This window comes from Spermophilus citellus, assembly GCF_964194105.1.
Source record: "Spermophilus citellus genome assembly, chromosome: X".
In the NCBI taxonomy this organism is placed as follows: domain Eukaryota; kingdom Metazoa; phylum Chordata; class Mammalia; order Rodentia; family Sciuridae; genus Spermophilus; species Spermophilus citellus.
This window is the reverse complement of record NC_138190.1, coordinates 109,761,506-109,782,834: the sequence shown is the minus strand read 5'-3', so window position 1 is coordinate 109,782,834 and position 21,329 is coordinate 109,761,506. Positions and strand designations below refer to the sequence as shown.

The following is a 21,329-nucleotide window of genomic DNA, read 5'->3' as shown; positions in this document are numbered from 1 at the left end:
GCTTTCCAAACTGGCCGCACCAGTTTGCAGTCCCACCAGCAATGTACAAGTGTACCCTTTTCCCCACATCCTCGCCAGCACTTGTTGTTGTTTGACTTCAGAATGGCTGCCAATCTTACTGGAGTGAGATGGTATCTTAGGGTGGTTTTGATTTGCATTTCTCTGACTGCTAGAGATGGTGAGCATTTTTTCATGTACTTGTTGATTGATTGTATGTCCTCCTCTGAGAAGTGTCTGTTCAGGTCCTTGGCCCATTTGTTGATTGGGTTATTTGTTATCTTATTGTCTAATTTTTTGAGTTCTTTGTATACTCTGGATATTAGGGCTCTATCTGAAGTGTGAGGAGTAAAAATTTGTTCCCAGGATGTAGGCTCCCTATTTACCTCTCTTATTGTTTCTCTTGCTGAGAAAAAAAATTTTAGTTCGAGTAAGTCCCATTTGTGGATTCTTGTTTTTAACTCTTGTGCTATGGGTGTCCTATTAAGGAATTTGGAGCCCGACCCCACAATATGTAGATCAGAGCCAACCTTTTCTTCTATCAGACACAGAGTCTCTAATTTGATATCAAGCTCCTTGATCCATTTTGAGTTAACTTTCGTGCATGGCGAGAGAAAGGGATTCAGTTGCATTTTGTTGCATATGGATTTCCAGTTTTCCCAGCACCATTTGTTGAAGATGCTATCCTTCCTCCATTGCATGCTCTTAGCCCCTTTATCAAATATAAGATAGTTGTAATTTTATGGATTAGTCTCTGTGTCCTCTATTCTGTACCATTGGTCCACCTGCCTGTTTTGGTACCAGTACCATGCTGTTTTGTTACTATTGCTCTGTAGTACAGTTTGAAATCTGGTATCGCTACACCTCCTGATTCATACTTCCTGCTTAGAATTGCTTTTGCTATTCTGGGTCTTTTATTTTTCCATATTAATTTCATGATTGCTTTATCTATTTCTACAAGAAATGCCATTGGGATTTTGATTGGCATTGCATTAAACCTATAGAGAACTTTTGGTAATATCGCCATTTTGAGGATGTTAGTTCTGCCTATCCATGAACAAGGCATATTTTTCCATCTTCTAAGATCTTCTATTTGTCTCTTTAGGGTTCTGTAGTTTTCATTGTATAAATCTTTCACCTCTTTTGTTAGGTTGGTTCCCAAGTATTTTATTTTTTTTTTTTGAGGATATTGTGAATGGGGTGGTTTTCCTTATTTCCATTTCAGAAGATTTGTCGCTGATATACAGGAATGCCTTTGATTTATGCGTGTTGATTTTATGTCCTGCCACTTTGCTGAATTCATTTATTAGCTCTAGTAGTTTCTTTGTAGACCCTTTTGGGTCTTCTAGGTATAAGATCATGTCATCCACAAAAGACTTCCAACCAAGAAAAGCCTGGGACCAGATGGGTATACAGCGGAGTTTTACAAAACCTTTAAAGAAGAGTTAATACCAATACTTTTCAAGTTATTTCAGGAAATAGAAAAAGGAGCTCTTCCAAATTTATTCTATGAGGCCAACATCACCCTGATCCCGAAACCAGACAAAGACACTTCAAAGAAAAAAAACTACAGACCAATATCTCTAATGAACCTAGATGCAAAAATCCTCAATAAAATTCTGGCGAATCAGATACAAAAGCATATCAAAAAAATTGTACACCATGATCAAGTAGGATTCATCCCTGGGATGCAAGGCTGGTTCAATATACAGAAATCAATAAACGTTGTTTATGTCAATAGACTTAAAGATAAGAACCACATGATCATCTCGACAGACGCAGAAAAAGCATTCGACAAAGTACAGCATCCCTTTATGTTCAAAACACTAGAAAAACTAGGGATAACAGGAACTTACCTCAACATTGTAAAAGCTATCTATGCTAAGCCTCAGGCTAGCATCATTCTAAATGGAGAAAAACTGAAGGCATTCCCTCTAAAATCTGGGACAGGGATGCCCTCTCTCACCACTTCTATTCAATATAGTTCTCGAAATACTGGCCAGAGCAATTATTCAAAAGAAATTAAAGGCATTAAGATAGGTATTTATAAATTTTTAAAAAGCAGAAATCTATTCTGGGGAAAATGAGAAAAAAAATAGTGGTTCCTTGGGATAGGGTGTAGAAGCAGGAAGTAAATGGAAAGGAGCCATGAAGGGATGTGGGGGATGATGATGTTTTCTTGGTAAAGACTAATAGGTGTATGCTCTGTCACAACTCATGCATTCAACACTGAAGATTTGTGCAAAAAAAAAAAAAAGAAGTCTTTAACAAACACCAAACTCTAGTTAACAATATGCATGATGAAAAATTTAGAAGTGAAATGTACATAGTCTGCAATTTTAAAATTCAAGAATAAGAATTTATGGATATATAAAAAAAGAATAGTAAAATGTTAATTGTAGAATGTAGGTGGTAGATATATGTATGTTTATTGCAAAAGTCTTCCAACTTTTCTGGATGTTTAAAATTTTTTCCATAATAATGTTGGAAAAAAAATAAGCAGTGAGTAAAGAAAAAGAACTAAGTAACAAAAACCAAATCCATGTCATGTTTTGAAAGAATCAGGAAGAGAAAACTTCTTGGATACTTGAGGTTATTTCAGCAGAGCTAAATGAATGGAATTTTTTTTTTTACAAGTTCAACTACTGAAGCAAGCATAGCAACCCAATATTAAATGAATTCTTATTAAGGAAAAAATTTCACTTTGAAGGGGCTGATACATCAGAGCAAGGATTACATCTTAATGCTTTAGTACTCTAGTACTAGGGTAGAATTTTTTCCTAAAATTCTGCAAACAATTTGAAATAACCTGTATTTTATATATAGTAACATCTACAAGAAAGATTTGCTAATTATGTAAGGAGATTGACCACTCATATAACACTAATAAATTAATCCTAATAACCAATAATATTTGGCGAGAATACAGCTTAACATTTTATTCATTGGCAGGTTTGAATTCATAAGAACTGATTCCATCAATATGAATATTCAACTTAATATTATAGAAATGCACCTTCCACAAAAGGTCTGTTCAGTGGCAAGAACCATCTACCAGGGAAGAACAAGGGTTCAATAGTCAGGGACTTTCTGGTTTTGAAGATCCACTCTGACATTTGTAAAGAAAAAAGTAAACTCAAAAGTGGTAGTGATTCTAGAGCAGATTATGCTTAGTGAAGCTAGCCAATCCCTAAAAAACAAATACCAAATGTCGTCTTTGATATAATGAGAGCAACTATGAACAGAGCAGGGAGGAAGAGTAGGAAGAAAAGATTAACATTAAACAGAGACATGAGATGGGAGGGAAAGGGTGAGAAAAGGGAAATTGCATGGAAATGAAGGGAGACCCTCATTGCTATACAAAATTACATACAAGAGGTTGTGAGGGAATGGGAAAATAAACAAGGAGAGAAATGAATTACAGTAGATGGGGTAGAGAGAGAAGCTGGGAGGGGAGGGGAGGGGGGATAGTAGGGGATAGGAAAGGTAGCAGAATACAACAATTACCAATAGGACATTATGTAAAAATGTGGAGGTGTAACCGATGTGACTCTGCAAGCTGCATTTGGGGTAAAATTGGGGGTTCATAACCCACTTCAGTCCAATGTATGAAGTGGGTTATGTCAAGAGCTTTGTAATGTTGTGAACAACCAATAAAAAAAAAAAAAAAAAAAAGTGGTAGTGATTTATTAGGAAAACAATTACTGAAATAGTAAAACCTGAAATGTTCACGCACCTCAATTAGTTTCAGTTATAAAAAATATCATGTGTTGTTTTTTTTTGAGTGGAAAGTAGAAGCTTTATTAAAGGACAGCAGAAAAGACTTCTCCCCGAAGAAGGTGGTGACCCAAAAGGCGGAATCCGTGGAAGGGGGAGCTATCATGTGTTATTAAAAGTAGTTTTTAGGCTGGGGATGTGGCTCAAGCGGTAGCATGCTCGCCTGGCATGCATGCCGCCTGGGTTCGATCCTCAGTACCACATACAAACAAAGATGTTGTGTCCGCCGAAAACTAAAAAATAAATATTAAAAAATTCCCTTTCTCTCTTTAAAAAAAAAAAAAAAGTAGTTTTTAAGCAACTTAGTGAGACCTTGTCTCAAAACAAAATAACAAAGACAACAACCACCCCCCCCCCACACACACACACACACAAATAGGGCTAGGGAAGTAGTTCAGTTCTGGGTACCAGAGGGAGGGAAAAAACGTTTTACACATAGCTAGTGAATATTCTTCAAAATTACAGAGTTTTAAAGAACCTATTTCCTATCTTACAGGATCCCCACAAATCCCTTAATGTCTTACTTAGCAAGGTATCTTTTGACCAAATGCAACAGCCTCTCCCTAAAATGTGATCAATTTACTGTTTTTCAGGATTCAAGATGCTTCTTAAAACTCGACCACTTACTAACTTCTTAAGCAAACACCTCCTCTCCAGATGGCCAGTTACCAAGATATTTTATTATGAAAAATTTCAAACACAAAAATAGACAATAGCATAATGAACCCAGGCTTCAATGGTTATTATTCAACAGATGACACACAACTAGCTAATATTCTTTCATCTAAAAACCTCATCCCTAGATTCTTTGAAACAATTCCTAAATCAATCATTCTAAAGCAGCTTTAACCACAAAATGGTTACCTAAACTCAAGAGGATCTTTTCCTGAAGCTACATTTCCCACATGCCCCTGAAAAGTATTACAGGGAAAATTTCCTTTGATAATTGAGCTAGGAGAGTGGACAAGGATTCTAAATCAGCATGCTTCTACCGAGGCTTAATATTATATGTAGGATTGGCAGAGGACAGACAGGTTGTCTTTTGCTATATTAGTTCTCTTAAATTCTTAGCTATTATTATAACTGGAAATAAAACGGACTAAAACAGTCTGAGATTTAGGAAAGTCTAAATGGTAGTTCATGTCCTACCCTCCCCAATGGACTATTGTTATTCATGGATATTTTATTTGAGTGTCTGGTGTTCACGTTTTTTTTTTTTTTTTTTAAACCACCATGATTTGTTTATACAATTTCCAAAGCTAATTAAAAGGTTATGCTTTGATTTTAGGCTCCAAGGAAATAAAAGATGTTTTAAATTCACAAGTCTCAAATTACAACAAAACAGATTCAATATTTTCATCTGCTCTTGATCAAGACATAAAGCCATAATTAGTTCTGAGAATAAATATATACAGCATAAAAATGAATTAATACTTTTTCCTTATAATGGAAATTATCCAGCATTCTACATTTAGTGTGGACAGATTTATATCAGGAAGGGGATGAAAGTAAAGGATCCCAAACAAACTCAGTGCTTTTATATCTCCTGCTCCCAAAAAGTCCTAAGAGATGAAATTTGGTTACCAGTAAAGACATATTTTGTAACATCCAGGAAAACTAAAGAAGTAACATTGGAAAAAAAAAAAAGTAGCCCATGACTGTTTCTGCTACATCCTGATTAAAATGTCAACTTTGCATTTAATTACCAGAAAAGTTACTTGTGTGTTATCTGGCAGCTGCCTCTATTAACTATTGCAGACTTCTGCTGCAGTACAGGTTATTCTCAACCCACAACAGGAGGCCAGAGCTCACTCCTTTATTATTACTTGGAGAAGATGTATGATACATGTTATAATTTGAATATGAGGTGTCTCCCATAGGCTCATGTGATAGACAATGCAGGAATATTCAGAAATGAAATTATTATGAGCTGTAGTCTAATTGGTGGACTAATCCATTAGATGGATTAATAATTTCAAAGGCCTATGTATTAGGTGGTAACAACTATAAGCAGATTGGGTGTGACTGAAGGAAGTTGGTCTCTGAGGGCAAGCCTGTAGGGGTTTTATCTTGTCCCACAGGCTCCTCCCTGTCTCTCTCTGCTTCCTGGCTACCATGAGGTGAGGAGGATTTTTTTCACCATGTCTTTCTGCCATGATGCTCTGCCTCAACTCAGGCCAAGAGTCTGCTGACCATGGACTGAACCTCTAAAGTCATGAGCACAAAATAAACTTGTTTTCCTCTAAAGTTGTTCTTGTCAGGTTTTTGTTCACAATGAAAAAAGCTAACACAAAACTAAGCAAAGGGAATCATATGGTTTTAAAAACCATAAATACTGTAGATTCATTTGATAACAATTAGGCCAATCTAGTACACATGTTGATTTCAGAGTTAATAACAGTCATCTAATTAAATTGCATCAATGAAATTTTTATTTTATTAATTTTTTTAAATATGACAGTGGGATGCATTATAATTCATATTAAACCAAGAGACCCTGCGTCTAACAGAAAAAAAATAGGCCCTAATCTTCATCATGTCAGATTAGGCCTCAACTTCCTTAATAATAGTCCTACAGTGCAAGAATTAAAATCAAGAGTCAATAAATGGGATGGTTTGAAACTAAAAAGTCTCTTTTCAGCAAGAGAACCAATCTGTGAGGCTAGGGTGCAAACTTTTATGCCTCACCTATCACAGCACTAATCTCTAGGGCACATAAATAACCCAAAACCTTAACACCAAAAACCCAAATAACCCAATCAATAAATGGACCAAGGGGCTGGGGATGTGGCTCAAGCGGTAGCGTACTCGCCTGGCATGCGTGCAGCCCGGGTTCGATCCTCAGCACCACATACCAACAAAGATGTTGTGTCCGCCGAGAACTAAAAAATAAATATTAAAAATTCTCTCTCTCCTCTCTCTCACTCTCTTTAAAATAAATAAATAAATAAATAAATAAATAAATAAATAAATAAATAAATAAATGGACCAAGGACCTGAACACACACTTCTCAGAAGAGAATATACAATCAACAATTATGAAAAAAATGATCATCATCTCTAGCAATTAGACAAATGCAAATAAAAACTAAGATTTCATCTCACTCCTGTCAGAATAGCACCTAACATGAAGACAAACAACAGTAAGTGTTGGCAAAAAATTGGGGGGAAAAGGTATACTCATACATTGCTGGTGGAACTGCAAATTGGTGCAGACAATATAGAAAGCTGTATGGAGATTCCTTGGAAATCTGGGAATGGAACCACCATTTGACCTAGCTATCCCTCTCCTCGGCCTATACCCAAAGGTCTTAAAAACAGCATACTACAGGGACACAGCCACATCAATGTTTATAGCAGCACAATTCACAATAGCTAAACTGTGGAACCAACCTACATGCCCTTCAGTAGATGAACCAATAATGAAATTTAAGGCAAGGCAGCTACCTAAACCTTTGAAACAAAAACAAACAACTGGAAAATTAAGGCAGAAGTGCTCGACTCAAAATCAAATACCAGACTCACATTCTCAAGAAAGACTAAAATCTTCTAAAACACCTCTTAGACACTACTTAGTGAACCACTGACAGTTCAAAATATAAGAAATCACTTGCTATACTTCAGAAATGTTAGCACATTGAAAAACATTGGGGGAGCATTTGCTCCATGCTCGTAAGCTTGACTAAAACCTTTACGCAAAACAATTTGTAGACTACACAAATTGAAAACCCACAAGATTAGCAGAGAAGCTTAAACATTAAAACATACACAGAGCAGACTGTTGTAAAGATCGGTGCCCTGTCATCCATCTTTCTTTACTAAAGTTGTCACATGCCTACTTTTAGAGCAAGGCCTAAAGATCAAGGATATAAAACCAAAAAATTCAACCAATACCATGACTGATATGAAGCAGAAACCTTTAACTAGTACACTGGCTTATTTGGGATTCAGTAATATCAATCATCATAAGAATAGGACATTGAAGACAGAATCTCTTCTTGGCAATAGATTCCACTCTAGTACTAGTGAAGCTCCTCAAGCCCTAATGCCTCAAATGGTTCTTTTTGCCTGAGGTGCAGCTTTACAGGTCAAAGACAGACTGATTCACAAGCAAAAATTAACCTTTAAAGATGATGATATTTGTAAATAGGTTTTGTGGCAACCAAAGAAAACTTTAAATATCTGTTAGGTAAAATATACCAAAGCATTTTGGATGAAGTAGCCCTAAGAGAAGAATTGATCAATACAGATTTTGTGGCTTTTAGACAGATGGAGGAAAGCAAAAAAGATTGATGAAATGTGTTTCACACAAAGTCAGAGAAAAGCTAGTCTTTGCAAGATAATCTAAGAACAAAAACTGGAAGATATGGGCTGGGGATGTGGCTCAAGCGGTAGCGCGCTCGCCTGGCATGCGTGCGGCCCGGGTTCGATCCTCAACACCACATACAAAGATGTGTCCGCCGAGAACTAAAAAATAAATATTAAATTCTCTCTCTCCTCTCTCACTCTCTCTTAAAAAAATAAAATAAAATAAAATAAAGGCATTCTGTCCATCTATAACTACAAAAAAAAATTAAAAAAAAAACTGGAAGATATGAAAACTGTTAGAAGTACAGGACAATGAGAAAGCAATTCTACATGAAAGTTCCATAGGGGAGTTATAGATTTTTTGGAGGTTGGGTGGGGGTTTACCAGGGATTGAACACAGGAGCACCTTAAAGCTACATCCCCAGCCATTTTTATTTTGAGACAGGGTCTCATTAAGTTGCTTAGGGCCTCACTAAGTTGCTGGGGCTGGCCTTGAACTTGTGTTCTTCCCATCTCAGCCTCCTTATAAGCATATACCACACCACACTGAGCTACAGATTTATTTAAAACCAGAAAAACAATTTAAAAATATACATTCCCAAGAGAAAAGAACTAGACAGTATGCACTGCAATGACCTGATATTAAATAACATTTCAAGTGGCCCTGCAACTGCACCCCCCCAGCCCAAACTATAATTTCACATTCTTTGCAACTAAAATGCCAGAGGAAAACATGTTGAAACAATCAAATGTCTAGTACACTTTTCACTGTCATGAAAAATTAAAAAAAAAAAAAAACACTCATTTTGGTAATTTTAAATGCTCGTTTTTATTTACTGCTAACTGTGCAAAGGACACCAATTCAATACTGTGCAGTAAAACAGTTACATACATCCAATATTAAACAATAACATATGAGAGAATTCTAAAGCAGAGCACCATGTGCCTTTAAAACTGATTAACATCACAGAACACAACTCAGGTCAGATTAATTCTTAAGAAACCTGAAGAGCTCTCTCATTTAATATTAAGATTTTCAGAAACAAAACCTCTTGGGTTTGCTGTTTTACTTTCTAGAAAGTTGAAATTATTCCAATTTTGAACAGTTTTGTCTGAACCAAGGTATTAATATTGATATGTATGATACTTGTACCAAGGTTAATAGTTTGTATGATTACTCCTTTTATCAATTGGCACCATCAGCTAATACAAAGGTGACAAGCTGGCTGACAGGAAAACATCTGAATACAATGAACTATGCTCAACATGGGGCTAGTTGTACATCCATCTGGATTTCCTTATTCACAGCCCAAAGTAGTATTCCTTTAGAGGAATATTTTAAATCAAAAGATAAAATAATCTTAAAGACAGATACAAGAATGATGACTTTTACCACCTACATCACTTAAACAGTAACATAAAATACTCTTTGAAAACCAAACAGCAAGAAAACGGCAGTGCAATATTTTTCATATTGCTGCATCTTACATATTCTGAGGTACATAGTGAGAAGCTGAGGAAGGTGAAGCAATATAGCCAACCGGCCCAGGATTTATAGCACCATGAATTTGAGAACCACCATATGCTATACCAACTGGATGCCAGGAGGCAACATAGGAATGATCTGGCACAACAGGAAGGCAGGAATCAAAACCTGGCAAAGGAGGCTGGCCATAGGGATCTGACATTACTGGATAATAGACTGCTCCACGAGGGATAGATCCAGGGTCAATATTCAGAAAAGTACCTGAAACAAAGAATGCATATAGTATGCTTTATATACAAAAATCCACTACAGCAGAACTCCAGTTATAAATGATCTTTGTAATTTTATAATGATTTTATTTATTAATTTATTTTTATACAGTGTTAAGAACCAAACCCAGTGCCTAATATGTTCTAGGCAATCACTCTGCCAATGACCTATACCCTAGCCCATAAATGGGTGGTATTAGAGGTGAAAAATATATTTAGTATAAGAAAGTTCACAGGAACTGCAGCAGGAGTCAGATATAAACAATAGTGTCTGGGGCTGGGGTTGTGGCTCAGTGGTAGCGCCCGCCCTTGCCTAGTATGTGTGAGGTACTAAGTTTGATCCTCAGCATATTAAAAAAATGGTATCATTTTTAAAACGACAATGTCTAAAACAAGCTACCAAAAATTTATTCAAAACATTTCAAATAAAAAATTATACATACATTTAAAATGTGTCAAATCTATTCTTTCTGTAGATAGTGTTCTGGGATGATTTAAGTGTCAACAAGCTAAATACATAAACATTCTCTAGCATCCTTCCAGCTCTTATAAGAAGTGGTCATAATTAAATTTCCCAGCAGTTTTCCAGTATAACACGAATCATCCAAATAATCATTTTGTACCAATTTAGCAATGAAAAATGCAGGTGTCTGTACAGTCTGATGTATACTTAAAGGTATAATACAGAAGATCATTCTAAAAGTATCTTCTCATAAATGTTTTTTGGGATCCTAATATTATTTTACAACACTTCTGCTACTATACATCAGTTTCAGTGGAAATAGACAATGCTGCTCTGATCTTGCTACAGTGACTATACCTATGAGATACAAAGGAATCTTTAATTCCTTTGGTTATCTTAGGCTATTCTGTGAATTAAAGATTGCCACTGCCTCATGGTTTACTATAATTAAAAATGACCTTATAAAAGGTACATTGCACAAAAATGCAATGAAGAATGACATTTTTAAATAACTATAGGTCATATCACATCAACACACATAATGATAAGATTCTGGGACTAATCACATTTCAAAACCAAAAATATGCTTTATAAGGGAGAGAAAAAGGAAATTAGCATTCCTAATATACACCAAACAGTATATGAACACATAAGGTGTTTATTAGTTCTTAGAACCCTGACAAGATAGATATTTCCCATGATACAGAAAATCAGGCTTAGGGAAGTTAGGTAACTTAGAAGAGATCACAGTCACTGAGTAGCAGTGCTGGGATTTGAAACACATCTGGTAGGTTAGTTCACATCACTTCTCTACAGAAGTAGAGAAATTATTCTGATTCTGTCCAAGAAGGGTAGTCCAAAGATCCTAAATCCCCCTAAAATGCCTCTTGATCTATACTATACTCTGAGCTCACACAGCAACTATACTTATGGTCTAACACAGTGGTTCTTAAACTTTTGGGTCTCAGGGACCCCTTATGCTTTTAAAAAACTTGAGAACCCTAAACAGCTTTTTTATGTGGACTATAGCTATTGATATTTACTGTATTGGGAATTTAAATGAGAAAATTTTAAATTATATATGAATGTGTAGCCAACAAAAAAAAAATGTAAGAGTGTCATTGTTCTATACTTGTTCAAATTTCTAATGTATGGCTTAATAGATGACAGCTGGGTTCTCATATGCACTTCTGTATTTAATCTATTGCTATGTTGTCTTAGTTGAAGTATATGAAGAAGTCTGTCCTCATGCAGACATGTATGTAGAAAAGAGAAGTCCTTTAATAACAAGATTTCAGGTAATTATAGATATTCTTTGATGCTACACCAAAACTATACTAAGGGGTAGTTTCTCAAAAGATCACTGGCAATGTGCACTTTTCATACTGTTACATTAAAATTCATTGTTTTATCTTGCACTTTGGATAGCTCTTTTACAAAATGAGGCATGAGTAACATCATGAGTTAGTAATTGGGAAACTTTTACTTCACATGGATATATTGGTCTCCCAAATATGGATATATTTCATTATACAATTTATGAAACTGCATTCACTAATAACTCCACTTATTAGCAGAGTTGTAATCCCTGGAAAGCTGTTGAGCTTATGATAGCAGATCCAGGTTCTCTAATTTTTATTGGAAAGTTGGAATTTTCTTTGACAACAAATATTACCATGTTGTTTTTTCTTAAGTCATAGTCTGACTTTGTTCATTTGAGAAAATGTTGGGCAGATCAATCAAGTACAAACAGCCATAATTTGTCTGTCAGCTTTTCAAGTAAAAAGAATGTTCCATTAAAAATATGTTAGCTGGGGGCTGGGTATGTAGCTCAGCAGCAGAATGACTGCCCAGCATGTGTGAGGCCCTGAGTTCTCTCTCTAGAACCTCCAAAAAAAAAAAAAAAAAAAGTCAGCTAGTTCAGCTAGTAACTCAATAGCACAAGCATCTTTTCCTTACGTGAATCAGCATACTTCGTCCAGATGCACAGTGTTTTATAAATAGTTCCCATTTTGTCACAAAGACTATTAAATACAAAAGCTCAAAAAGTTAGTAAAAATAACATCTTTGACCAACACAAGAGAAAATTAGTACTTTTGTACAAATTGTGTGGCAGTCAGAAGATACTGATCACTAGCAGAATTTGGTGCTAGTTATTTAGTTTGTGATTAGGTGCAAGCAATTTTACCCACCACTGATTTTTGCACCCTGAATGCAAATGTAATGCAATAAGACAAATAGAATCTTAGTATTGCTATTAATCCCTTGAAAGGTCCAGGGACCTCAAGGGGTCCACATATCATACTTTCATAACTGCTGGTCTAGGTATATAGCTCCAATGAAACATCTAAAAGATTATAATTAAATTGTACACAATAAAATCCCATTATCTTTCTTGCAAGCAATCCCATTACAGACTCACCATGCGATGATGCTTCTATGTGTGTACCACTTGCTCTCCCTACCTCACTGTAAAAGTGAGGAGCAGTTTGGTCTACCAGAGAAGGTGGTTCACAATACATTGGATAATTCTCTACATAAAGCTGCTGCTGTTGCATCTGTGGCGCATAGACCATGGAGTGCCAGTAGTTGTGGTGATAGCACTGGAGCAAGAAAGGGCAACAACAAGAAGAAATTTTACTATTCCCTTTTCTTAAAGTATTTTAGTTCATCACTTTAAAAAATGTGTCCATTTCCAGGTGGGGTAAGATTTGATATTTAGAAAATTTGTTCTCTTCTAGAACTAAGATTTTTGCAGTATCTCTTACCTCATATTTGGACCTACAAATTATAGAAAAGCTTGCTAAGGAAATCAGAGATATACAAAAATCTGAATACAAAGATTCAGATTCTTTTGTAGCATTATTTTAAAAAGCATTAATCACTGAACAACTTAAGTATTTAACAATAAGGTGCTGGGTGAATAAATTATTAGATGTTCATAAAGGAGTACTATACAGCAAAAAAGTCATGCTATTAAATATTTAAACACAAAGTTACTCATCTTAAATTAAACAATTAAAATTTTATACAGCATAATCTCTATTTTGTAACATAAAAATTAGAAAACTGTAAGGAAATGTTTCAAAATTCACAGTGGTTATAACAGGTAATGTTAGTTCTTTTATACCTCAGTATTTCCCAAATGTAATGTCATGAACATTACTATTTTTGAAAGTATTAAAGCATCTATTCTGCATTTCCTGGTATTCTCATGTTGTAAAAAGCAGGAAAATATTTTTTTTTCTGAGATACAGTCTCCCTATGTTGCCTAGGCTGCCCTTGAACTCCATGGGTTCAAGTTATCCTTCCACCTCAGCTTCCTCAGTAGCTAAAACACAGGTGTGTATCATTGTGCTCATTGGGAAGAATATTTTCAAATGCCTCAGTCTTGTAGGATAGATAACAAGTTTTCACATGTGACCATAAAAAAATATAATTAAAGGACAAGTAATTTATCAATTCTTAAAACTACATTTAGGGAAAAAAGTCTCAAAGGGGGGAAAAAAAACCACTATACCATTCTTAATTTAGATGTATAATATGTATAAAGTTGTAAGGAAATCAGTGATAAAGAATATGAACTATCTGAGTATTATCCAGGAGACTATATATTATTATTGTCTGCCAAATCTTAAGATGTCTTTTCAGAAAAATATGTCCCTTCAATAAACACGCCATCTTGTTGTATCAGAAATAAAGTGTGTTTTATTATGATTGCTGTATGTATATAGGTGACTGTATGACCAGTGTGATTCTGCAATCTGTACAATTAGAAAAATGAGAAACTATACCCCAATGATACAACTGTATGAACTGCCAAGATCATTGTAATGTCATGTGTAGATAATAAAAAAAATAAAATAAAGTACATCTGTAAAAATAAATAAATAAATAAATAAATAAAGTGTGTTTCAAGGGAAAATGATCCCTAAAGAAATAAAATAAAAAGGAGCTCTCACCTCAAATCAGGGACACCTTCCAGTGATAAGACTTTTGTCAGTACCCACCTTTATAACCCAGCAGAGTGGTGAAAACCAGTTTTTGACAAATATGTATGAATATATGACTGCTTTTTAAAATAATTATTTAAATGTCTGAATTAGTTTTCATATAAAATAAATAGCAAAAATCTTTGAAGTAAGCTGAATAAACAATCCATTTATTTCGAGTATATAACAGTAAATTGTTGGTATATAATGTTAAATGTGAAGACTAATATATGCTGAAGTTGTGCAACTTAAGAGTCCAGTCCCCACTTTCAATTTACAAGTATTTATAATAAAAGAAACTGAACCACTGGGAGGCTAAAGTGGAAAACATAGTTAGTTATCTTCAATGACCTGTCAGAAAACAATAAAAATCTTAGTTCTGTCACAGTGTTTTTGGTTTTTAAAGTTCAAGTATCTGATTTTTCAAAACAGATATTTTGAGTATAGAATTTATCAAAGCAATTTAAACATGACACTTACCTGCAATCCCAGATTGAAATAGTACTGCAAAACTTTTGTATCTAAAATGAAAAAGTTCTAATTTAGTGATTGACATAAGCAATTAGAACTATCATTTAAAAGCTTTTCTCTTTGAGCATTATTAAAGTAGATACAAATGTATTCATTGGTAGTCAACTGTAGTCAATTATAGTCCACACTGACATAACCGTCAATTCTATCTCATAATAAGTGAAAATTTACCTAAGACCATTTTTCTGGTACAAGGTTTAATTACCAAATACAAATTATATTTCTATTCTTAATATTAGATAGATGCTACAGGAATGCCATTCTGTATTTAAGAAGAAACAAAGTGATAAAATTTCTCCAGACATTATAGTACTTTTATTTCACAAATGAACAAAATTAGATGTATTGAGGAAGAGAGAATGTTAGCATTCTGTGTTTTGCTACAATCCTGGGAACGTAAACATGCTAAATATACTATTCTTGCACTCTAACTGTATCTCTAAATATATTTTTACTGATTGACCTGACAGATAATTTCAGTTTATCCATAAAATGACATATTATTCAGCAACAGAAAAGAATGAAGTACTGATACATGCTATACAACATGGATAAACCTTGAAAACATTAAGGGAAAAAAAGTCAGGCACAAAAGACTACATATTGTTATATTACATTTACATGAAATACTATAATAGGCAAAGCTGTGGAAACAAAAAGTAGGCAGGGCGAGGAGGAATGGGGAGCAACTACTAATGGGGGCAGAGTATCTTTTGGGGGTTAATAAGAAGTTAGAAGAATGCATGCAGAAAGAATGAATGCAATCATCACACAGAAAAGACTTAGAAATACAAAACTAGGTGCACAGAGTTCACAGAAGAATCAAAGATTGGAATGAAGTAGAGATGAGATAGTAGAAAGTCATTGTCATAGTTAACCCGTTGAACTTCACAGAAACTGAAGAATCACTGAAAGGTTCTGAACTAGGAAGATATGCAAAGTGATACAGATACCAGATAATTGAGAAGCTAATTAAATTGTTCAGGGATGAAGTCATAAAGGCATGGCCTAGGATGGAGACAGTGGAGAATTTTTAAAACATACTAGAAAAAGGAAAACACATTTTTTTTAAATAAATCAGCCAAGGTTAACACACCACACAAAAATCAACCACATTTTTTGTGTATTAGAGGGACAAAATTGGAAAATGAAAGTTTAATCTATTTACTACAACACCAAAACCTTAAATATATAGGACTATTTTTAACAAAAGATGTAAAAGATTGCTATTATCAAAAATATTGTTTAGAAACCAAAGAAGGTCTAAATAGATTACTATGATATTATGGTTCATGGATTCAAAGTGGCAATAAAATGGCAATTCTCCCCAAACTGAGTAATCCCAAATTACCAAGTGTTTTAGGGAGGTAGGGAAAGACATGAGGTAAAAACTGTCAGTCAAGGGGCTGGGATTGTGGCTCAGCGGTAGAGCGCTCGCCTAGCATGAGCGGGACCCGGGTTCGATCCTCAGCACCACATAAAAAATAAAGGCATTGTGTTGAGTCCATCTACACCTAAAAAATAAATATTAAAAAAACTGTCAGTCAAATGGAAATGCAAATGACTCAGAATACCTAAAAAAGTGTTAGATAACTTACAGATGATTTATTATAAAAATTGTGTGGTACTAGCATAAGGATTGAAAAATAGATCAATTGTTCAGACACAGACCAGCACTCTAAATAGTCATTTGATTTTTTGCCAAAACCAATGTGAAACAATGAGGAAGGGAAAATCTTTTTCATGAAGGTACTGCTAGAATACTGAAAAGCCAGCCATAAGGTAAAAAAATAAACTGACTTCAACCTCCATCTCACACCATAAATAAAAATTAATTTGAGATAATTACAGACCTAAACACAAAACTAAAAGCACAATTTTTAGAGGAAATCATACCAGAATATCTTGTGGGTGCACAAAAATATCTTAGGTTAAAGAAAGCAAAGTGGATTTTATTACAATTAAAACTAAGGCTCACCAAAATACACCATGAAGAAAATAGTTAAGCCAAAGAAAGGAGAAAATATTCACAAAACATACCTGACAAAAGACTAGTATTTGGAATATGTAAAGAATTTCTACAATTTAATATAATACAAGTGACAAAAATAAAATATAACAGATCCTTTATAAAAATATGCAAATGGTCAATAAGCACATGAAAACAATACTCAAATGGATCTCCACATGCAAAAAAAAAATCTATACAAAGACCTTATACTCTTCACAAAAATTGACTCAAAATGGATCAGAAATGTAAATTAAAAACACAAAAGTATAAAACTCCTAGAAGATAACTCCTAGGAGAAAATCTAAATGACCTGATTTGGTGACAACTTTCAGAAACAAATGGCCTGGTTAGGTGATGACTTTTCAGATACAACACCATAGGCATGATCTATAAAAGAAGTAATTGATAAAATGAACTTCATTACAATTTAAAACATCTGTGAAAGATGCCATCAAAAGAAATGAAAAGATAAGCCACAGACTGGAAGAAAAAATATGTGCAAAAAAACATATCTGAATAGATGTTATCCAAAATACACAAAATTCTTAAAATTCAACTATAAGAAAACAACCTGATTTCAATATGAGCCAAAGACCTTAAAAGACACCACATCAAAGAAGATATACATATGGCAAAAGTACACCTGAAAAGATGCTCTATATCATATGCTCTAAGGGAAATGCAAATTAAAGTAATGAGGTGCCATTCCACACCTATTAGAATGGCCAATATCCAGAACACTGGTAACACCAGTGCTGGTATGAATATGAAGCAGTAGGAATTCTCATTGTTGGTGGGAATGCAAAAGGATAGTCACTTTTGGGCTGGGATTGAGGCTCAGCGGTAGAGCGCTCGCCTAGCATGGGCAAGACCCGGGTTCGATCCTCAGCACCACATAAAAATAAAACTGCATTGTGTTGTGTTCATGTACACATAAAAAATATTAAAAAAAGAATAGTCACTTTTGGAAGATAGTTTGGCAGTTTCTTACAAAACTAAATATACTTTTACCATCTGACCCAGCAATCATGGTTCTTGGTATTTACTCAAAAGTTGAAAATACTTCCAAACAAAATGTTGCCCTATGATGTTTAATGTGGCTTTACTTATTAATTGTCCAAACGTAGAAGCTACCAAGATATCCTTTACAGGGTAAACGGATATATAAACTGTGATACCTCCAGACAATGGATTATTATTCAGTGTTCAAACAAAATGAGCTAAGAAGCCATAAAAATACATGGAGGAACCTTCAATACATACCACTGAGTGAAAGAAGGCAATCTGAAAGTGTTACATTCTATATGATCACAATTATATGGCCTTCTGAAAAAAGCAATATTATGAAGACAATAAAACGATCAGTGATTGCCAGAGGTTGGGGGAGGTGGTATGATTACATGGAGCACAGAGGTGTTTTATTAGTTAAAAAACAAAAACAAAAAAAAAAGTGTGCCGGGAGCAGTGGTGCACGTCTGTAATCTCAGAGGCTCAGGAGGCTGAGACAGAAGGATAGAGTGTTCAAAGCCAGCCTCAGCAAAAGCAAAGCAGTAAATAACTCTTACTGAGACCCTGTGTCTAAATAAAATACAAAATAGGGCTGGGGAGATGGCTCAGTCAGTAGTCCAGTGACCCGAATTCAATCCCCAGTAACAACAAAAACAAAACCAACTTATGTGTAATACTGTAATGGAGGAAATGTATTATATATTTGTCCAAACCAACATGTACAACAGCAAGTGTAAACTCTAAAGAAAACTATGAATACATCTTTGAAGGACAATAATGTGTTAATGTAGTTGCAACAATTATAACAAATGTACCAGTCTGGTGTGGGGATGTTGATAATATAGTAGGCTATGCACACTTGAAGATAGGAGGTATACGGAAAATTGCTGTACCTTCCTCTAAATTATGCTGTAAACAGAAAACTGCTCTACAAAATGGTCTGTTTTATTTTTTAAAGTAGTGAGGAGTGAACTCAGGGGTGTTCTATCACTGAGTTACATTCCTAGTCCTTTTATTATTTTTTTTTCTTTTAAGACAGGATCTCACTAAGTTGACAATGTTAGCTTCCAACTTGTGATCCTCCTGCCTCATCCTCCTGTAGGTGAGATTACAGATGTGCTCTACCATGATTGGGTGTGGAGGTTGGGGGTGGGATTAAAGTGTCCTCATTAATCACCACAATACTTAAGATAAAAGCAAGTGACAGCACTGATGTTTGTGAGGATAAGAAATTCTTGTGCTAGTGGGAGTTCAAAATAGTACAGCTTTGGAAAAATGTTTGGCAATTTCTTATAAAAGTAAACACAAATTTCTATGACCTAGCAATTCCACTGCTAGGTATTTATTCAAAGGAAATGAAAACATTTATTCACAAAGACTTGAGCAAGAAAGTCTGTCAGTCTTTATTTGTAACAGCTTCAAACTGGAAATAGCCCAGATGTAAATCAACAGGAAAATGGATCAACTTTGGAATACTGATACAATGAACTATTAATCAGCAATAAAAGAAAATGGACTATCAATATATGCAGCATGGATAAATATCAAAAACATTATGCTGAGTTTAAGAAGCTTTCTATAAATACTATATACTGTATTGATGGAATTTTAAAACGTACAAAACTAATCTATGATAGAAAAAAATCAGAACAGTGGCTGACTCTGGGAGAAAATAGTGAGGGGACCCAGGAAAGACATAAGAAAACACAGTGGGATGGTAATTTTTTGGGGGGGACACTGGAGCTTGAACCCACAGGTGATTTACCACTCAGCCACATCCCCAGAATTTTAGTTATTTTTTTTAATAGGGTCTTGCTAAATTGCTGAGATTGGTCTTGAATGTCCAATCCCCCTGCCTCAGCCTCTCGAGTCACTGGGATAACAGGTGTGTGTCACCATGCCCAGCTTAATGATAAAGTTTAATACCTTGAATGGGATTTAGGTAACACAGGTGCATGCATTGTTTTGATTATAATCAATGCATAATGTACATATTTATGAGGTATAACATGATATCCCATGTTGACACATGTATACATTATTTAATGATCGAATCAGGGTATTAAGCATATTCATCATCACAAACGTTCAACATTTCTTTGTGGTGAAACATTAAAAATATTTTCTTCTAGTTATTTTGAAATATACATTATTGGGGCTGGGGATGTGGCTCAAGCGGTAGAGCGCTCGCCTGGCATGCGTGCGGCCCGGGTTCGATCCTCAGCACCACATACAAAGATGTTGTGTCCGCCGATAACTAAAAAATAAATATTAAAAATTCTCTCTCTAAAAAAAAAAAAAAAAGAAATATACATTATTAACTATAGAAACCCTACTATGCAAATGAATACCAGACTATCTAACTATAATTTTGTACCCACTGACCAATCTTTACCCTATCCTCCTCTCCCCTCTACCCTTCCCAGCCTCCAATAATCACTCTTCTACTCAGTACTTCCATAAGATCAGTTTAAGATTCCAAATGAGTGAGATCAGGTGATATTTGTGTGCCTAACTGATTTCACTGAACATAATGTCCTCCAGGTTCATCCATGTTGCTACAAATGACAGGGTTTTATCCTTTCTACAGGTGAATAGCATTCCATTTTGGAAATTTATAGCACATGTTCTTTACCTATTCTGGGAAGGTCTATTGATATCTATATATATTTTTTCAATTCATAAAGATAAGATGGAGGGTTGGGGTTGGAGCTTAGTGATAGAGTGTTTGCCAGGCATGTGTGAGGCACTGGGTTTGATTCTCAGCACTACATAAAAATAACTAAAATAAATGTTTGTCAACAACTAAAAAATTTTTTGAAAAGTAAGATGGATTAATCAATTGACAGGGAGATAAATGGAGGGCAAGATGAACAAACATGTGACAAAGCTAGATAAACATTAAAGATAGAATCTTGATGATGAATATATTACTACGCATTTGAAAACTCAACTACAAAAGCTGGGATGTGACTTAGTGGTAAGAGTGCTTGTCTGGCATGTCTGAGACCCTGGGTTTGATCCCCACCACTCTAAAAATTAAAAAAAAAAATTCTGATGTATGCTTGAATATTTTCATAATAAAATGCTGGAAAATGAAAGTCAGCATTATGTGGTGACATCTTGGACACAGAGGGGGAAGAAAGGAGAGAGAATATAGAAATCAGGGTTTAGATATTGGGTAAATTAGATGGAAATTTAAGAAAATAAGAAGAATCAATATTTTGTGTGGCCTGGAATAAGAAAGGGAGATAAGATGAGGAATTTTATCATGGACATATAAGTTTGAAATGGAAATCTAAAAAGCTACAGGAAATACCTTGAAAGCAGCTAGAAAACAAGCTAACTGAAACTTTTGAGACCAATGAACAATTTGGGAATCACTACATAGACACAATGAAGTTTTAAGGTAGGGGAAAAAAACAGAATGGAGTTGGAGACAATTTTGATGATTGCCTTAAGGGCTAGGGAAAAACTCACAACAGAG

At 34.8% G+C, this 21,329-nt stretch overlaps 1 protein-coding gene across 1 annotated transcript in view; it reads right to left on the bottom strand.

Moving 5' to 3' along the window:
* Positions 1-8,898: 8,898 nt before the first annotated feature.
* Positions 8,899-21,329, bottom strand: part of ALG13 (ALG13 UDP-N-acetylglucosaminyltransferase subunit) — a 72,865-nt gene continuing 60,434 nt past the window's right edge. The window contains 3 exon segments of the mRNA XM_081277285.1: positions 8,899-9,829; positions 12,723-12,903; positions 14,773-14,813. Coding sequence (XP_081133411.1) covers positions 9,567-9,829; positions 12,723-12,903; positions 14,773-14,813 — 485 coding nt within the window. The 3' untranslated portion in view covers positions 8,899-9,566.